An 18,573-nucleotide genomic window follows, 5' to 3' on the forward strand; every position below is an offset into this window, starting at 1 on the left:
GGGATATGGGCCAAACGTGGGTAGGTAGGACTAGTGTAGTTGGGACATGTTGGGCCGAAGGGCCTGATTCCAGGCTGTATCACTCTATGACTCTCAGCTCAGCTCATTGTCACGTGTACCGAGGTACAGTGAAAAGCTTATGTTGCGTGCTAACAAGTCAGCAGAAAGACAATACATGATCACAATCAATCAATTTACAGTGTATAAGGGAATAACGTTTAGTGCAAGGGAAAGCCAGCAATGTCTGATCAACGATAGTCCGAGGGTCACCAATGGGGTAGATAGTAGTTCAGCACTGCTCTCTGGTTGTGGTGGGATGGTTCAGTTGCCTGATAACAGCTGGGAAGAAACTGTCCCTGAATCTGGAGGTGTGCGTTTTCACATGTGTATGTCTCTATCTCGGTAAAATCATATATCAGTACACAAGTGTTGCCACGTCTTGACGACCAATTTACAAAGTTGATTGATCTGCTGCCTCCTGCCACACATGATGACTGACCTGCGGAAACCTTTAAGCATTGTTTACATCACACCATGTGGCTGCAAGATTGTAAGTCAGGATTCATTTCAACGACTCTGTGGATTTGGTTTGTTCTTTTATTATAAATCAGTACAGCATTCCGACAAAGACTGTCAAAAAACTTGGGGATTAAACAAGAGGAAAAAATGTTCCCAATGTTGGGGGAGTCCAGAACCAGGGGCCACACAGTCTAAGAATAAAGGGGAGGCCATTTAAAACTGAGGTGAGAAAAAACCTTTTCACCCAGAGAGTTGTGAATTTGTGGAATTCTCTGCCACAGAGGGCAGTGGAGGCCAAATCACTGGATGGATTTAAAAGAGAGTTAGATAGAGCTCTACGGGCTAGTGGAATCAAGGGATATGGGGAGAAGGCAGGCACGGGTTACTGGTTGTGGATGATCAGCCATGATCACAGTGAATGGCGGTGCTGGCTCGAAGGGCCAAATGGCCTCCTCCTGCACCTATTTTCTATGTTTCTATGAATCTACTGAGAAATAACCTAACAGGATACAAAATGCTGGAGTAACTCAGCAGGTCAGGCAGCAGCCCTGCAGAACATGGATAGGTGACGTCTCGGGAACCTTCTTCAGACTGATTATCTGGTGTCTGAAGAAAGGTCCCGACAATAAGCGTCACCTATCTCTGTTCTCCAGGGATGCTGCCGGGGTCATATTGTGTAAACCAGCATCTGCAGTTCCTTGTTTCTACATGATAACCTAACTCTGACTCACTATACAGGCAGTCACAACATGACTAACTCTCTCAGGTCCACACTCACAGACAGCTTGGAGGAATAAAAGGAATGGGAGGTTGCCAGCTTGTGGGGAGCAAGGGATGGGAGGTAGCCAGCGTGTGGGGGAGTAAGGGGGATGGGAGGTAGCCAGCGTGTGGGGGAGTAAGGGGGATGGGAGGTAGCCAGCTTGGGGGAGTAAGGGGGATGGGAGGTAGCCAGCTTGGGGGAGTAAGGGGGATGGGAGGTAGCTAGCTTGGGGGAGTAAGGGGGATGGGAGGTAGCTAGCTTGGGGGAGTAAGGGGGATGGGAGGTAGCTAGCTTGGGGGAGTAAGGGGGATGGGAGGTAGCTAGCTTGGGGGAGTAAGGGGGATGGGAGGTAGCTAGCTTGGGGGAGTAAGGGGGATGGGAGGTAGCCAGCTTGGGGGAGTAAGGGGGATGGGAGGTTGCCAGCTTGTGGGGAGCAAGGGATGGGAGGTAGCCAGCTTGGGGGAGTAAGGGGGATGGCAGGTAGCCAGCTTGGGGGAGTAAGAGGGATGGGAGGTAGCCAGCTTGGGGGAGTAAGGGGGATGGGAGGTAGCCAGCTTGGGGAGTAAGGGGGATGGGAAGTAGCTAGCTTGGGGGAGTAAGGGGGAAGGGGAGGGTATCTAACTTGGGGGAGTAAGGGATAGGAGGTAGCTAGCTTGGGGGAGTAAGGGGGATGGGAGGTAGCTAGCTTGGGGGAGTAAGGGGGATGGGAGGGAGCTAGCTTGGGGGAGTAAGGGGGATGGGAGGTAGCTAGCTTGGGGGAGGACAGACAGACAGACAGACACACACACTGGTGCACACAGAGATAGGCACACAGACTCTCAGTCAAACACACACACATATAGCCACACATGCACATACAGATGCACACGCACTCATGTACGCACAGACAGGCACTCAGACACTTCAATCAGCCATGTAGGAAGGAACCGCAGTGGCTGGTTTAAACTGAAGATCGGCACAAAAAGCTGGAGTAACTCAGCGGGTCAGGCAGCATCTCTGGAGAATAGGAATAGTTAACGTTTTGGGTCGAGACCCTTCTTCAGACCATAAACGAGCCGGCTTCACTCAGAATCATAATCCTCCTGCTTCACCGCTCCAACTGCAGACGCCAGGTCCTCTTCATTGTCCTTTAGTTTCTCCCCTGTAGGAATGAAAATAAATGATCTTTATTCATGAAGAATGAATATTAATGAGAGGATGTTTCCACTAGTGGGAGAGTCTCGGACCAGAATCAAGGGACCTACCTTTTAGGGTGGACATGGGGAGGAATTTCTTTAGTCAGAGGGTGGTGAATCTGTGGAATTCATTGCAACAGAAGGCTGTGGAGGCTAAGTCAGTGGATATTTTTAGGTTGGTAGATTATTGATTAGTACGGGTGTCAGGGGTTATGGGAGAAGGTAGGAGAATCAGGTGGAGAGGGAAGGATAGATCAGCCATGATTGAATGGCGGAGTAGAATTGATGGGCCGAATGGCTTCATTCTTCTCCTAGAACTGATGAAGATAGACACAAAGTGTTGGGTTAACTCAGTGGGTTAGACAGCACCTCTGGATGAAAAGGATGGGTAACGTTTTGGGTCAGAACCCTACCTTTATTAATTATTGAGTAACCCTTATGTTTATTAATATTACCTCAATAATATTATTTGGTGGACCAAGGTCCACCAAACCACTATCTAAAAAATGGTGTTGCCACTTTCAGGGAGTTACGTAGTTTTAGTTTCATTTTAGTTTTAGAGATACAGTGCGGAAACAGTCCCTTTCGGCCCACCGGGTCCGCGCCGACCAGCGATCCCCGCACATTAACACTATCCTACACCCACTAGGGACAATTTTTTTAAACATTTACCAAGCCAATTAATCTACAAACCTAAATGCCTTTGGAGTGTGGGAGGAAACTGAAGATCTCGGATAAACGTTCACGGGGGGAACGTACAAACTCCGTACAGACAGCACCCGTAGTCGAGATGGAACACGGGTCTCTGGCGTGGCATTCGCTGTGAGGCAGAAACTCTACCGCTGCGCCACCGTGCTGCCATACACTTGAAGCCCAATGTTCAGTTAGTGAGAGAACTGTCCCAGAGAACAAGAGGTATCAGCAACACTCGACACTCAAAGATCTTTTTGTATTTACTCCATTAAGGTGTGGTTCCTGCAATTTCCACTCAGGGAGCTACTTACGGATCAGTTCTGCTATTGCCCTCTGCGTTCTCTTCTCCAGCTTTTCCAGTTTCTTTGCCACATCCCTTTTCAAATCCCTGAACAGAGAGAAAAAAAAAACATTCTTTAACATTGCAAAGCACCACTTAGCAACTGCAGACAGTCTACGGTGTGACCGGCAACAACAGAGAAGTGGTGGAATAGATAAGACAAAAATTATAGGCACAGTGGTGGAGCTACTGCCTCACAGCATCTGAGATATGGGTTCGATTCTGACTACGGGTGCTGCCTGTACGGAGTTTGTACGTTCTCCCCGTGACCTGCGTGGGATTTCTCTTTGTTTTCTCTGAGATCTTCGGTTTCCTCCCACACTCCAAAGATGTAGAAGTTTGTAGGTTAATTGGCTTGGTGCATGTGTAAAGTGTCGTGTGTGTTTATGTGTGTGTGTGTGTGTGTGTGTGTGTGTGCGCGCGTGTGTGTGCGTGTGTGTGATAGTGCTAGTGTGCAGGGATCGCTGGTCGGTGTGGACTCGATGGGCCTGTTTCCGTTCTGCATTGCTATTCTAAACTAAATTAAATTAGAAACAAATTGGATAAGTTTCTTCAGAAATAACATCGTAGTTTAATCACATACCAGTCAGGCTTCCTGGGGGCAAGATTCACCAAGTCCTACAGAGTGAAAAGGTTGAACAGTAATCATATTACAATGTGAATGCAAGTTCAACAACTGTATAACATCACAACCGTTCTGAAAATAGGGAGGGAGCAGAATCATTCTTTACCATCCTTTCTCCTCTCCTTACTGGAGGGCACCAGTAAATGGGGATTTAGGGGAGGGCACCAGTAAATGGGGATTTAGGGGAGGGCACCAGTAAATGGGGATTTAGGGGAGGGCACCAGTAAATGGGGATTTAGGGGAGGGCACCAGTAAATGGGGATTTAGGGGGCGCAATTAAAGTCTGAACCGCCCAACGCATTCATTTGAGGCAGACACAAAATGCTGGAGTAACTCAGCGGGTCGGGCAGCATCTCGGGATAGAAGGGATGGGTGATGTTTCAGGTCGAGACCCTTCTTCAGACTGATTCGACCTGAAACGTCACCCTTTCCTTCCGTCCCGAGATGCTGCCCGGCCCGCTGAGTTACTCCAGCATTTTGTGTCTACCTTCGATTTAAACCAACATCTGCATTCTTTCCTGCGCATTAATTTGAGAGTTGGATTTGCACTATTATTGTTTGTATACATACACTCAACCCTCAGAAATCTGTGTGTGTGTGTGTGTGTGTGTGCGCGTGTGTGTGTGTGTGTGCGTGTGTGTGTGCGTGTGTGTGTGTGTGCGTGTGTGTGCGCGCATAAAAATAAACAATAGTGCAGTCAAAATAATGCCCTCATGTCCATGTAGTTTGGAGCCCATTTGGAGGTTGTTGTGTTTAAGTGCCTGATAGTTATAGGTAAGAATCTCCTCCCAAATGTGGTAAATGGATGGGATTAGAGGGTGGTTGACAAAACCGGTTTTGCTAAATCGTAGTGAGAATATGGAAGTAAATGCCTGAGAGAGTGGAATGCAGAACCCTGCATCAGATTTAGAAGCCACATCAATGATTGCATACAGAGCCTTAATCTTCAAGGCAATATGCATAATGGGATAACTCAAGGAACTGGATTTTTAAATTGGCATAGATAGCACAATGGATTATTCCAATGCTATAAGATTTTGATTCTCCTACCCCCACAGGTGCTCCTCATCTTACGATGGATGGGGTTACATCCCGAGAAAACTCATTGTAAACCAAAAATATCGTACGTCGAAATGCATTGAATGCTCGCCGGAAGCGAGCTGTGGCTCGCTGCCGTTTGCACCATCGCGAAGTCGAAGCATCGTAAGGTGGGGAGCGCCTGTATTTATTTCAGTTGAGTTTAGTTTATTGTCCCGTGTACCGAGGTACAGTGAAAAGCCTTTGTTGCGTGCTAACCAGCCAGTGGAACGACAACACGTGATTACAATCGAGCCATTTACAGTGTACAGATACATAATAAAGGGAATAACGTTTAGTGCAAGATAAAGCCAGTAAAGTACAATCAAAGTCTGAGGGTCCCCAATGAGGTAGATAGTTCAGGACCGAAACGTCACCCATTCCTTCTCTCCAGAGACGCTGCCTGACCCGCTGAGTTACTCCAGCATTTTGTGTCTACCTTCGATTTAAACCAGCATCTGCAGTTCTTTCCTACACAGGAGTTCAGGACTGCTCCCTAGTTGCGGTCGGATGGTTTAGTTGCCTGACAACACCTGGGTAAAAAAATACACTGTGCATTCACCCATTCACCCTACCTATTCCCCTCATGACATTTCTTTAGTGGGATTGCAATTCGTTTGCATATTCGATTACAAAAGGTTGTGAACACTGTCCATCCGGTCCATCACGGGTACTGACCTCCCCACCATCGAAGGAAGGGATCGACAGGGGTGGCTGCCTCAAAAAGGCAGCCAGCATCATCAGAGACCCACACCACCCTGGCCACCCTCTCATCTCACCCCGGGAAGAAGGTACAGGAGCCTGAAAACTGTAACCACCAGGTTCAGGAACAGCTTCTTCCCTACAGCCATCAGGCTATTAAACATTATAACCTCCAATAAGCTCTGAACTACATTATTATTGTTATTATTACACTATTATTGCTTGTTCGTTTTGTATGTGTGCACATGTGTATCTATTCCTTGAAGCATAGGAGGCTGAGACGTAATCTTATTGAGGTGTATAAAATTATGAGAGGAATAGATCAGGTAGATGCACAGTCTCCTGCCCAGAGTAGGTGAATCGAGGACCAGAGGACATAGGTTTAAGGTGAAGGGGAAAAGATTTCATAGAAATCTGAGGGGTAGCTTTTTTTTTTTTACACAAAGGGTGGTGGGTGTATGGAACAAGTTGCCAGAGGAGGAACTTGAGACAGGGACCATAGCAACATTTAAGAAACAGTTAGAGACAGGTACATGGATAGAACAGTTTTGGAGGGATATGGGCCAAACGTAGACAGGTAGGACTAGTGTAGATGGGGCATGTTGGCCGGAGTGGGCAAGTTGGGCTGAAGAGTGTATATACACACACACACTAAACTTTTTTTTCTCTTTTATTATATTGTTTACAGTGTGCTATGTTCACATATTCTGTTGTGCTGCTGCAAGTAAGAATGCCATTGTCGTATTATGGGACATGTGACAATAAAACACTCTTGACTGTTATAAAATGAAAGACGTACCACTTCTTCAATGACAGCGTCAGGCTTTCCTGCTTCCTTCTGGTCCCTCACCTTCTCCTCCACTGTGGAGACAGAGTCAGAGAACCAGCCGTCAACAGATGGAGATAACAACCATTTAGAGGTAATGAAAACAATAGCAAGCGGAACACACATGTGGGATAGTTAACGTGAGGTCATAAGATCACAAGTGATGGGAGCAGAATTAGGCCATTCAAGGGACCTCATTGAAACTTACAGAATAATGAAAGGCTTAGCTAGAGTGGATGTGGAAAGCATATTTCCACTCGTGAGAGAGTCTAGGACCAGAGGACATAGCCTCAGAATTCTATAGTCAGAAGGCAGTTAATCTGTGGAACTCATTGCCACAGAGGGCAGTGGAAGCCAAATCAGTGGATATCTTTAAGGCAGAGATAGACAAGTTCTTGATTAGAACGGGTGTCAAGGGTTACGGGGAGAAGGCAGGAGAATGGGATTAGACAATAGACAATAGACAATAGGTGCAGGAGTAGGCCATTCAGCCCTTCGAGCCAGCACCGCCATTCAATGCGATCATGGCTGATCACTCTCAATCAGTACCCCGTTCCTGCCTTCTCCCCATACCCCCTCACTCCGCTATCCTTAAGAGCTCTATCCAGCTCTCTCTTGAAAGCATCCAACAAACTGGCCTCCACTGCCTTCTGAGGCAGAGAATTCCACACCTTCACCACTCTCTGACTGAAAAAGTTCTTTCTCATCTCCGTTCTAAATGGCCTACCCCTTATTCTTAAACTGTGGCCCCTTGTTCTGGACTCCCCCAACATTGGGAACATGTTTCCTACCTCTAATGTGTCCAATCCCCTAATTATCTTATATGTTTCAATAAGATCCCCCCTCATCCTTCTAAATTCCAGTGTATATAAGCCTAATTGCTCCAGCCTTTCAACATACGACAGTCCCGCCAGTCCGGGAATTAACCTAGTGAACCTACGCTGCAGAGATCAGCCATGACTGAATGGCGGAGTGGACTCGATGGGCCGAATGGCCTTCTCCTGTACCTATTGTCTATAGAATTCTCTGCCACAGAAGGCAGTGGAGGCCAATTCGCTGGATTAATTTAAAAGAGGTAGAGCTCTAGGAGCTAGCGGAATCAAGGGATCTGGGGAGAAGGCAGGCACAGGTTACTGATTGTGGATGATTAGCCATGATCACAATGAATGGCGGTTCTCGCTCGAAGGGCAAAATGGCCTCCTCCTGCACCTATTTTCTATGCTTCTATGTTAGACGATGTGCCGAGTGGCCTAATTTTGCTCCTATCACTTATGAATACTTATGACCAAGATGCCCCATCTCCCTACGTTTGACCCATAATCCCTGTAAACATTGGTTTAGTTGAGAGAAACAGCCCCTTTGTCCCACCAAGTCCCACGCCGACCAGCGATCATCCCGTACACGAGCACTATCCTACACACACAAGCGACAATGAATAATTTTATCAAAGCCAATTAACTTACAAACCTAGGTCTGAAGAAGGGTCTCGACCCGAAGCGTCACCCATTCCTTCTCTCCCGAGATGCTGCCTGACCTGCTGAGTTACTCCAGCATTTTGTGAATAAAAACCTACAAACCTATACGTTTTTGGAGTGTGGGAGGAAACCGGAGCAGCCGGAGAAAACCCACGCGGTCACGGGGAGAACGTACAAACTCTGTACAAGACAGCACCCGTAGTCAGGATCAAACCCGAGTCTCTGGTGCTGTAAGGTAGCAACTTTACCACTGCGACACCGTGCCGCCCAAAAATGTCCTGAACATTATGAATGAGAGAGGTGCAGATCATGTACTGAGTCCATTATCAAACTTTTTTTGGTCCAACAGTGACAAACGTCTGAGAAAGCTGCAATGAACAGCGTTTTCAGGGGCCAGGAACACGAGTTGTATCTCACATGATACTAACCTGAGGCCGGCTTAGCATTGGGTACAAGTCGATCTTTCAGTTCTTTCGCCTCTGGAACATAGTTGCGAAGCTTTAATTCTCTAAAAGAGAAAGATCAAAAGGCATGGTTCAACAATATTAAATAAGCTTGTATAAAATTAGATTTTTAAAAAACGTATGTTTAGTTTGGTTTAGAAATACAGCGCGGAAATAGGCCCTATCGGCCCACCGAGTCCGCACCGACCAGCGATCCCCGCACACATTAACACTATCCTATACCCACTAGGACGTGCAGCGTAGGTTTACTAGGTTAATTCCAGGAATGGCGGAACTGTCATATGTTGAAAGACTGGAGCGACTAGGCTTGTATACACTGAAATTTAGAAGGATGAGAGGGGATCTTATCGAAACAAATAAGATTATTAAGGGGTTGGACACGTTAGAGGCAGGAAACATGTTCCCAATGTTGGGGGAGTCCAGAACAAGGGGCCACAGTTTAAGAATAAGGGGTAGGCCATTTAGAACTGAGATGAGGAAAAACTTTTTCAGTCAGAGTTGCGAATCTGTGGAATTCTCTGCCTCAGAAGGCAGTGGAGGCCAATTATCTGAATGCATCCAAGATAGAGCTCTTAAGGATAGCGGAGTCAGGGGGTATGGGGAGAAGGCAGGAACGGGGTACTGATTGAGAATGATCAGCCATGATCACATTGAATGGCGGTGCTAGCTCGAAGGGCCGAATGGCCTCCTCCTGCACCTATTGTCTGTCTGGACCTACAGCATCCGGCCTACAGAGCCCCCCCGGGCCTAATACAGGACAAGGGCGGTCCCGTGCGGGACAAACCAATTTAGCCCAATATACGGGATGTCCCGGCTAATATGGGACAGTTGACAACCCTAGTTACAAGGAATGGGGCTTCTAATGGAGTTGCGATCAGGGAAGGAAAACAATTTTAGAACAGAAATTAAAGTCAGAGATCCTGCCGTATTCGCAGAAGATGACAGGATCAATATTGAGCTTCGAGTAGATCATGGCGGTGAAGTTATGAAGGGAAGAATGCGTGGAGGCAATTTGAAAATATAGCTAGCAAATTGCATATTTATGGGCTCTACCCTTCCTTGGTCATCTGTTGCCGGCCCTGATTTGTTCTGGCCTTTTCCTACCTCTTGTTCCCTCCCCACGACTATCAGTGTGAAGAAGGGTTCCATTCCGAAACGTCACCCATTCTTTTTCGCCAGAGATGCTGCCTGACTCGCTGAGTTACTCCGGCACTTTGTACCTATCCATGTTCCCCAGAGATGCTGCCTGACCCGCTGAGTTACTCCAGCACTCTGTGAAACGTCACCTATCCATGTTCTCCACAGATGCTGCCTGACCCGCTGAGTTACTCCAGCACTCTGTGAAACGTCACCTATCCATGTTCTCCAGAGCTGCCGCCTGACCCGCTGAGTTACTCCAGCACTTTGCATCTGTCTTTAGCTACCAAATGGGCTCAGTTGAAGGCATTCTCACCCAAGGTTAAATGGCCTATGGATTTCAACAATGCTGGAGTGCACAATGTAAATTGTATTTTATATTTCTGTGACGAGGTATTAAGCTAAAATTTGTTATCCGCTGAAATATCGTGGCACTCTTCAAAAGGAACAGGAAGCTATCTCACCATCCCAGTTAATATGCATTTCTCAATGAGTGCAATCAAAATCAGATGTACCAAGCAGTCACTTCATTTCCTTCTCATTGTGATGCAGAACATATACAGTGCTAATCTCCCTCACAGATAAAGCCACACCCTTCATTATACAATACTCAGATGTTTCAGCGCGATGTGACAGAACATTTTATTCTGAAGTCGTGTCCCAACTCGAAATGAAACATCACCCATCCATTTTCCCCAGAGATGCTGCCTGACCCGCAATGTTACTCCAGAAGATAGACACAAAATGCTGGAGTAACTCAGTGGGTCAGGCAGCATCTCTGGAGAAAAGGAATTGGTGACGTTTCGGGTCGAGACCCGTCTTCAGACTCGACCCAGAAACGTCACCTATTCCTTTTCTCCAGAGATGCTGCCTGACACGCTGAGTTACTCAGGCTTTTTGTGTCTACCATCGATTTAAACCAGCATCCTATAGTTCCTTCCTAAACATGTTACTTCAGTACTTTGATTTGTTTTCATAAACGGCCTCTGCAGTTCCTTTCAACTTCCTTGACTGCACAGTGCTTTGGGAATCAGATGTTCTTTAGACTTCAGAGATGCAGCGCGGAAACAGGTCCTTCGTCCCACTGAGTCGATGGTGACCATCGATGACCCCGTGCATTAGCGTTGTCCTACACACTAGTGACAATGTACAAGTGTGTCTTTGGAGTGTGGGAGGAAACCGGAGCACCCGGAGAAAACGCACGCAGGTCAATGGGAGAACGTACAAACTCCGCACAGACAGCACCCATAATCGGGATTGAACCCGGGTCACTGGCGCTGTAAGGCAGCAACTCTACCGCTGCGCCACCGTGCCGTCCAATGCGATGCCTGTACGTACATGGAGAGCACAATATTAAAGGCAGATATTTTCCATTATAATTGAACGGAAGTAATCCAAAACCTACAGAGAAAATAAATGTGTAGGAAGGAACTGCAGATGCTGGTTTAAACCGAAGATAGACTCAAAATGCTGGAGTAACTTAGCGGGACGGACAGCATCTCTGAAGGGCCTCGACTGGAATTGTCACCTATTCCTTTTCCCCAGAGATGCTGTCGCCACCTGCTGAGTTACTCCAGTTTTTTTCTGTCGATTATCTTCAGAGAAGAGGCACGATTGGGACAAGATATCGGGGAGTGCAGGGCACATTCATGCCCAACTCATAACATATAACATATAACATATAACAACTACAGCATGGAAACAGGCCTGTCCGGCCCTACCAGTCCACGCCGACCATTCTCCCTGACCTAGTCTCATCTACCTGCACTCAGACCATAACCCTCTAATCCCCTCTTATCCATATACCTATCCAATTTACTCTTAAATAATAAAATCGAGCCTGCCTCCACCACTTCCACCGGAAGCCCATTCCATACAGCCACAACCCTCTGAGTAAAGAGGTTCCCCCTCATGTTACCCCTAAACCTTTGTCCCTCAATTCTGAAGCTATGTCCCCTTGTTGGAATCTTCCTCACTCTCAAAGGGAAAAGCCTACCCACGTCAACTCTGTCCGTCCCTCTCAAAATTTTAAAAACCTCTATCAAGTCCCCCCTCAACCTTCTACGCTCCAAAGAATAAAGACCCAACCTGTTCAACCTCTCTCTGTAGCCTAAGTGCTGAAACCCAGGCAACATTCTAGTAAATCTCCTCTGTACCCTCTCCATTTTGTCGACATCCTTCCTATAATTTGGCGACCAGAACTGCACACCATACTCCAGATTCGGCCTCACCAATGCCCTGTACAATTTCAACATTACATCCCAACTTCTATACTCGATGCTCTGATTTATAAAGGCAAGCATACCAAACGCCTTCTTCACCACCCTATCCACATGAGATTCCACCTTCAGGGAACAATGCACAGTTATTCCCAGATCCCTCTGTTCCACTGCATTCCTCAATTCCCTACCATTTACCCTGTACGTCCTATTTTGATTTGTCCTACCAAAATGCAGCACCTCACACTTATCAACATTAAACTCCATCTGCCATCTTTCAGCCTACCCTTCCAAAAGGCCCAAGTCTCTCTGTAGACTTTGAAAATCTACCTCACTATCAACTACTCCACCTATCTTAATATCATCTGCATATTTACTAATCCAATTTGCCACACCATCATCCAGATCATTAATGTAAATGACAAACAACAGTGGACCCAACACAGATCCTTGGGGCACTCCACTAGACACTGTCCTCCAACCTGACATACAATTGTCAACCGTTACCCTCTGGTATCTCCCATTCAGCCATTGTTGAATCCATCTTGCAACCTCACTATTAATACCCAACGATTTAACCTTCTTAATCAACCTTCCATGTGGAACCTTGTCAAATGCCTTACTGAAGTCCATATAGACAACATCCACAGCCTTGCCCTTATCAATTTCCCTGGTAACCTCTTCAAAAAATTCAAGAAGATTAGTCAAACATGACCTTCCAGGCACAAATCCATGTTGACTGTTTCTAATCAGGCCTTGATTATCCAAATAATCAACTCCCTTGAGTTAATCACATCGCCAACCTTACAAGAATGTCATTATTACATTTCCATAATAAAATGACCAAGAGAGAGATGCTGAGAAATGTAACGCTGTTTAAGAATAAGGGTTAGACCATTTAGGACTGAGACGAGGAAAGATTTTTCACCCAGAGAGTTGTATATCTGTGGAATTCTCTGCCACGGAAGGCAGTGGAGCCAATTCACTGGATGTTTGCAAGAGAGTTAAATTTAGCTCTTAGGGCTAACGCAATCAAGGGATAGGGGGATAAAGCAGGAACGGGGTACTGATTTTGGATGATCAGCCTTGATCATATTGAATGGCGGTACTGGCTTGAAGGGCCGAATGGCCTACTCCTGTACCTATTTCTTTTTCAGTCTGAAGAAGGGTCTCGACCCGAGACGTCGCCCATTCCTTCTCTCCAGAGATGCTGCCTGTCCCACTGAGTTACTCCAGCATTTTGTGTCTATCTTCAACTTAAACCAGCATCTGCGGTTCTTTCCTACCTACTTCTTTTTTCTAAGCTCTTGGATAATAAACCGTTGTGCAATGGGATCTGTGCATTCTCATGCAGAATCAACTAAATGGTGACAAGTTAGGAGCAGAGTTAGAGGCAGCACGGTGGCATGGCGGTAGAGTTGCTGCCTCACAGCGCCAGAGACCCGGGTTCCATTCTGACCACGTGTGCCATCCGTGACCTCGTGGGTTTTCTCCAGGTGCTCCACATTCCAAAGACATACAGGCTTGTAGGTTGCGTGGGAAAATAACTGCGGATGCTGGTACCGATCGAAGGTATCACAAAATGCTGGAGTAACTCAGCGGGTCAGGCAGCATCTCTGGAGAGAAGGAATGGGTGACGTTTCGGGTCGAGACTGATGTGAAGTCTGAAGAAGGGTCTCGACCCGAAAAAGTCACCCATTCCTTCTCTCCAGAGATGCTGCCTGACCTGCTGAGTTAACCATATAACCATATAACAACTACAGCACGGAAACAGGCCCGTTCGGCCCTACCAGTCCACGCCGACCACTCTCTCTGACCTAGTCTCATCTACCTGCTCTCAGACCATAACCCTCTAATCCCCTCTCATCCATATACCTATCTTAAATAATAAAATCGAGCCTGCCTCCACCGGAGCATTACTCCGGCATTTTGTGATACCCAGGTTTGTGGGTTAATTGGTTTCGGTAAAATTATCGCTAGTGTGCAGGACAGTGCGAGTGCACAGGTGATCGCTGGGAGGCATGGACTAGGTTGGCCGAAGGCCCTGTTTACGTGCTGTATCTCTAAAATAAAACCACCCGGAGGCTTCCAGGTGAGATGACGTGGCCTGGGAAACGTCAGCTGCAACTTGTCTTGGCTCATTGAAAATTCCACTCTTTTTGCTAAACTGCACTGTTTCGACATGCCCTGCCCTTCCTTCCGTAGATGTAAATCGTAGATGTAAAAAGACAGGTTATTATTTTCACTCCGCCTGCCACACGCTGAGTCACAGACCCCATCCCGGATCTCAGGCACGTAAGCCAGTCCTGTCGCCGTTCACAGCGCTGAAGGAACGCCACATCACCTGGTGCGGCAGGCTTTCCAAGTAGGCATTCAGCAGATATCCCGTCAGCTAGCCACTGTTCCAACAGGACAGGCAGCATCTCTGGAGAGAAGGAATGCGTGACGTTTCCCGGTCGAGACCCTTCTTCAGACTGAGCGTCAGGGGAGAGGGAGCGAGACGGTCGCCCAGCCTGCGCTTGCGGAGGTGTTCGGCAAGCACAGGGTCGGCGATCGTCCCGCTGAACACCTCCGCTCAGTCCGCCTAAACCTACCTGATCTCCCGGTGGTTCAGCACTTCAACTCCCCCTCCCATTCCCAATCTGTCCTGGTCCTCCTCCATTGTCAGAGTTTTGCCGAGTGCAAATTGGAGGAACAGCACCTCATATTTCCCTTGGGCAGATTACGTCCGATCAAGGATAGTCCGAGAGTCACCAATGAGGTAGATAGTAGTTCAGCACTGCTCTCTGGTTTTGGTAGGATGGTTGTGGTAGGATGTCTGAAAACAGCTGGGAAGAAACTGTCCCTGAATCGGGAGGTGTTCGATTTCACACTTTCACCTTTCACCCTCCGGCGCAGCCTGAAATAGGCCGCGGGATTTTCTCCGCCCGGCGGGGGCTTCAATGTCGGGAGCCACGACAGCCCCGACGTGGCAACTCCAACAGCTTGACCGCGGGAGAAGACGGCAGGGGAAGAGAAAAAGACATTCTGGCCTTCCATCACAGTGAGGAGGGACTGGAGGAGACTCACTGTGATGGATGTTTCTTTTGTTTGGTGTTGGTTTATGATTGTGTGTGTTATTGCATTTTTATTGATTATTCTTATTGGTCTTATTGTTGAACTGTGGGTAATTTTTCATTTCACTGCACATTTATGTGTATGTGACAAAGAAATTGACTATTGACTTCTGTTCCTTTTGCCCGATGGGAGAGGGGAGAAGAGGGAGTGGCCAGGGTGCGACTCGTCCTTGATAATGCTGCTGGGCCTTGCTGAGGCAGCGTGAGGTGTAGATGGAGTCAATGGAAGGGAGGTTTGTTTGTGTGATGGTATGGGCTGCGTCCACAATTCGCTGCAATTTCTTGCGGTCTTGGATGGAGCTGTTCCCAGACCTAGTGCCTGGGCTTGACCCACTCCAGAGCCAGTGGCAGGTGGGAAGGTTTGACTGGGGCAGTACATCTGCCCACACTGTAACTCAGATGTCCTGAGACAAATATTTTTTTTATACGTGCAGGGAAAGGTTTTCTTCAATTATTAAGAGTCAAACAGCGTGGCAACAGGCCCTTCGGCCCAACCTGCCCACAAGACCAACATGCCCCATCTAAACTAGTCCCACCTGCCTGCATTTGGTCCATGTCCCTCTAAACCTGTCCTATCCATGTACCTGTCTGTGTTCCCTAAATGTTGCAATAGTACCTGCTATTTATTATTAAATAAACAGAGAGTAGTGGGAGCCTAGAACACATTGCCAGGGGTGGAGATGGTGGGGCAGATACTATGGTGACATTTAATAGGCTTTTAGATACATGATGAAAGTGCAGGAAATAGAGGGATATGGAACATGTACAGGCAGATGCGATCAGTTTAACTAGGTATCATGTTCGGCACAGTAATTATGAGCCCAAGGGTCCAATCCTATACTGTGCTGAGCAGCAGTACAGTGGACAGCACTGTAACGTGTCATTAACGTTGCTGCCTTACAGCGCCAGAAACCCGGGTCCGATCCCGACTACGGGTGCTGTCTGAGTGGAGTTTCTTCGTCATCTCTGTGACCCGGGTGGGTTTTCTCCGGGTGCTCCGGTTTCCTCCCACACTCCAAAGACGTGCAGGTTTGCAGGTTGGTTGGCTCCTGTAAATCGTACCTAGCACGCAGGATAGAATTAGTGTACTCCTCTTACCTGTGTTTGATTTCTTTCTCATCTTCGACTTCTCTGAGCTGCTTAGTTTCCGGCTCTCCTTCATCTTTGCCTTTGTTCTGTAGATGAAAAGAGTAAACGCTAGATTAGTGTGCGATACTTCTAGAATACCATAGACCCCACAAAGATACCACCCATCAGATCACATCTCATTCACTTGCCTGCGTAAACACTGTTTGTTACACTGCAAGCCTCCCTGTTTTTGTATTCTAGTCCCCCTGAAATAAATGCTCGCATAGCTAGTAGAGTCTTCATGTATAGGAGAGAACTGCAGCTGCTGGTTTAAATCGAAGGTAGACACTAAATGCTGGAGTAACTCAGCAGGTCGGGCAGCATCTCGGGAGAGAAGGAATGGGTGACGTTTCGGGTCGAGAAGAAGGGTCCTCATGTAGCCTGAAGACCATTCTGACTGAAGAAGGGTCTCGACCTGAAATGTCACCCATTCCTTCTCTCCTGAGATGCTGCCTGACCCGCTGAGTTACTCCAGCATTTTGTGTCTACCTTCGATTTAAACTAGCATCTGCAGGTTTTTTTTCCGACACCTCTTGCCCCTCCACTGCGAATTCTCCTCAAGGTATGTCTACTTTGAAGAAGTTCTCCTCCTTTCTTCGACGAGAGTTTGGCAACATGCTCTCTCACTGCTCCCCGTGTGATTCCTCCTGCCCTCCAACTCTACGACCATCAGTCTGAAGAAGGGTCTCGACCCGAAATGTCACCCATTCCTTCTCTCACGAGATGCTGCCTGACCCGCTGAGTTACTCCAGCATTTTGTGTCTAGTCTTCATGTATCATCTATAGACCTGATTGTACAGCAAACGACAAAATGCTTTGCCCTGTACCTCAGCACAAGTGACTAAACTAATCATAAAAATAAAGACTCACTTCTATCTAGTGAACACCTGAATGATAGTGAAATTAGTCAGTTTGGTTTATTGTCACGTGTACCGAGGTACAGTGAAAAGCTTTTGTTGCATGCTAACCAGTCAGCGGAAAGAAAATACAAGATTATAATCGAGGCATCCATAGTGTACAGATACATGATAAGGGAATAAGTTCATAAGTTATAGGCGCAGAATGAGGCCATTCGGCCCATCAGGTCAACTCAGAGAGTTGTGAGATTTTCACTCATAGAGTTGTGAATCTGTGGAATTCTCTGCCTCAGAAGGCATTGGAGGCCAATTCTCTAAATGCATTCAAGAGAGTTAGATCGAGGTCTTAAAGATAGCGTAGTCAAGGGATATGGGGAGAAGGCAGGAACGGGGTATTGATTGTGGATGATCACAGTGAATGGCGGCGCTGGCTCGAAGGGCCAAATGGTCTACTCCTGCACCTATTGTCTAACTCCGGCATTCAATCAAGGCTGATCGATCTCTCTCAACCTCATTCTCCTACCTTCTCCCCATTATTCTGACACCCGTGCTAATCAAGAATCTATCAATCTCCGCCTTAAAAATATCCAGTGACTTGCCCCCCCCCAGCCATCTGAGGCAATGAATTCCAATGTATGGTTTGTGCTTTGTTGTGTCATCTCCCAGGGTGTGCATTGGACTGGGTATTTACATACAAAGGACACAAAGTGCTGGGGTAACTCGGGGGGGTCAGGCGGCATCCCTAACTACTGATTAAGAATCTGTCAACCTCCGCTTCAGAAATATCCATTGCCTCAGCTTCCAATGCCTTCTGCAGCAATGAATTCCAATTAATAAAGTGTGCGGACTTATAACATTCAATTAGCTTACAAGCCATCTTTGGGTTGTTGACCGTTTTTGCTAATCGACAATATGCGGCTTCTGTCTTCAAATGATAGGCAGGGGGAACAAACGTAGCCCGTGATGTGAAAAGATGACACATAGAAACATAGAAAATAGATGCAGGAGTAGGCCATTCGGTCCTTCGAGCCTGCACTGCCATTCAATATGATCATGGCTGATCATCCAACTCAGTATCCAGTACCTGCCTTCTCTCCATACCCCCTGATCCCTTTAGCCACAAGGGCCACATCTAACTCCCTCTTAAATATAGCCAATGAACTGGCCTCAACTACCTTCTATGGCAGAGAATTCCACAGATTCACCACTCTCTGTGTGAAAAAAAACTTTGTCATCTCGGTCCTAAAAGACTTCCCCCTTATCCTTAAACTGTGACCCCTTGTTCTGACCCCTTGTTCTGACACACAGTTAATGACTGACGGAAGGCTGTACAACCCACCCTTTCACACACATCAGCAGGTGTACAGTCAGAGACACCAGAACCAGCCGAATGTTGTGATATTTACCGCCACTTGCCCACAGGCATTTCAAAGCTGCCCAACCTTCCAACTGCTCCAGCG

General features: G+C 47.2%; 1 protein-coding gene across 1 annotated transcript in view; it reads right to left on the minus strand.

The window, feature by feature from the left end:
- Positions 1–591: 591 nt before the first annotated feature.
- Positions 592–18,573, minus strand: part of ccdc12 (coiled-coil domain containing 12) — a 52,765-nt gene continuing 34,783 nt past the window's right edge. Inside the window, exons 2-7 of the mRNA XM_078398742.1 lie at positions 16,227–16,303; positions 8,621–8,700; positions 6,691–6,752; positions 4,071–4,105; positions 3,459–3,535; positions 592–2,420 (exon numbers count right to left, since the gene is read on the minus strand). Of these exons, the coding sequence (XP_078254868.1) occupies positions 2,341–2,420; positions 3,459–3,535; positions 4,071–4,105; positions 6,691–6,752; positions 8,621–8,700; positions 16,227–16,303 (411 nt within the window). The 3' untranslated portion in view covers positions 592–2,340. The remainder of the gene's footprint in view (positions 2,421–3,458; positions 3,536–4,070; positions 4,106–6,690; positions 6,753–8,620; positions 8,701–16,226; positions 16,304–18,573) is intronic.

The sequence above is a fragment of the Rhinoraja longicauda genome, chromosome 4, assembly GCF_053455715.1.
Source record: "Rhinoraja longicauda isolate Sanriku21f chromosome 4, sRhiLon1.1, whole genome shotgun sequence".
NCBI classification, from domain to species: Eukaryota; Metazoa; Chordata; class Chondrichthyes; order Rajiformes; family Arhynchobatidae; genus Rhinoraja; species Rhinoraja longicauda.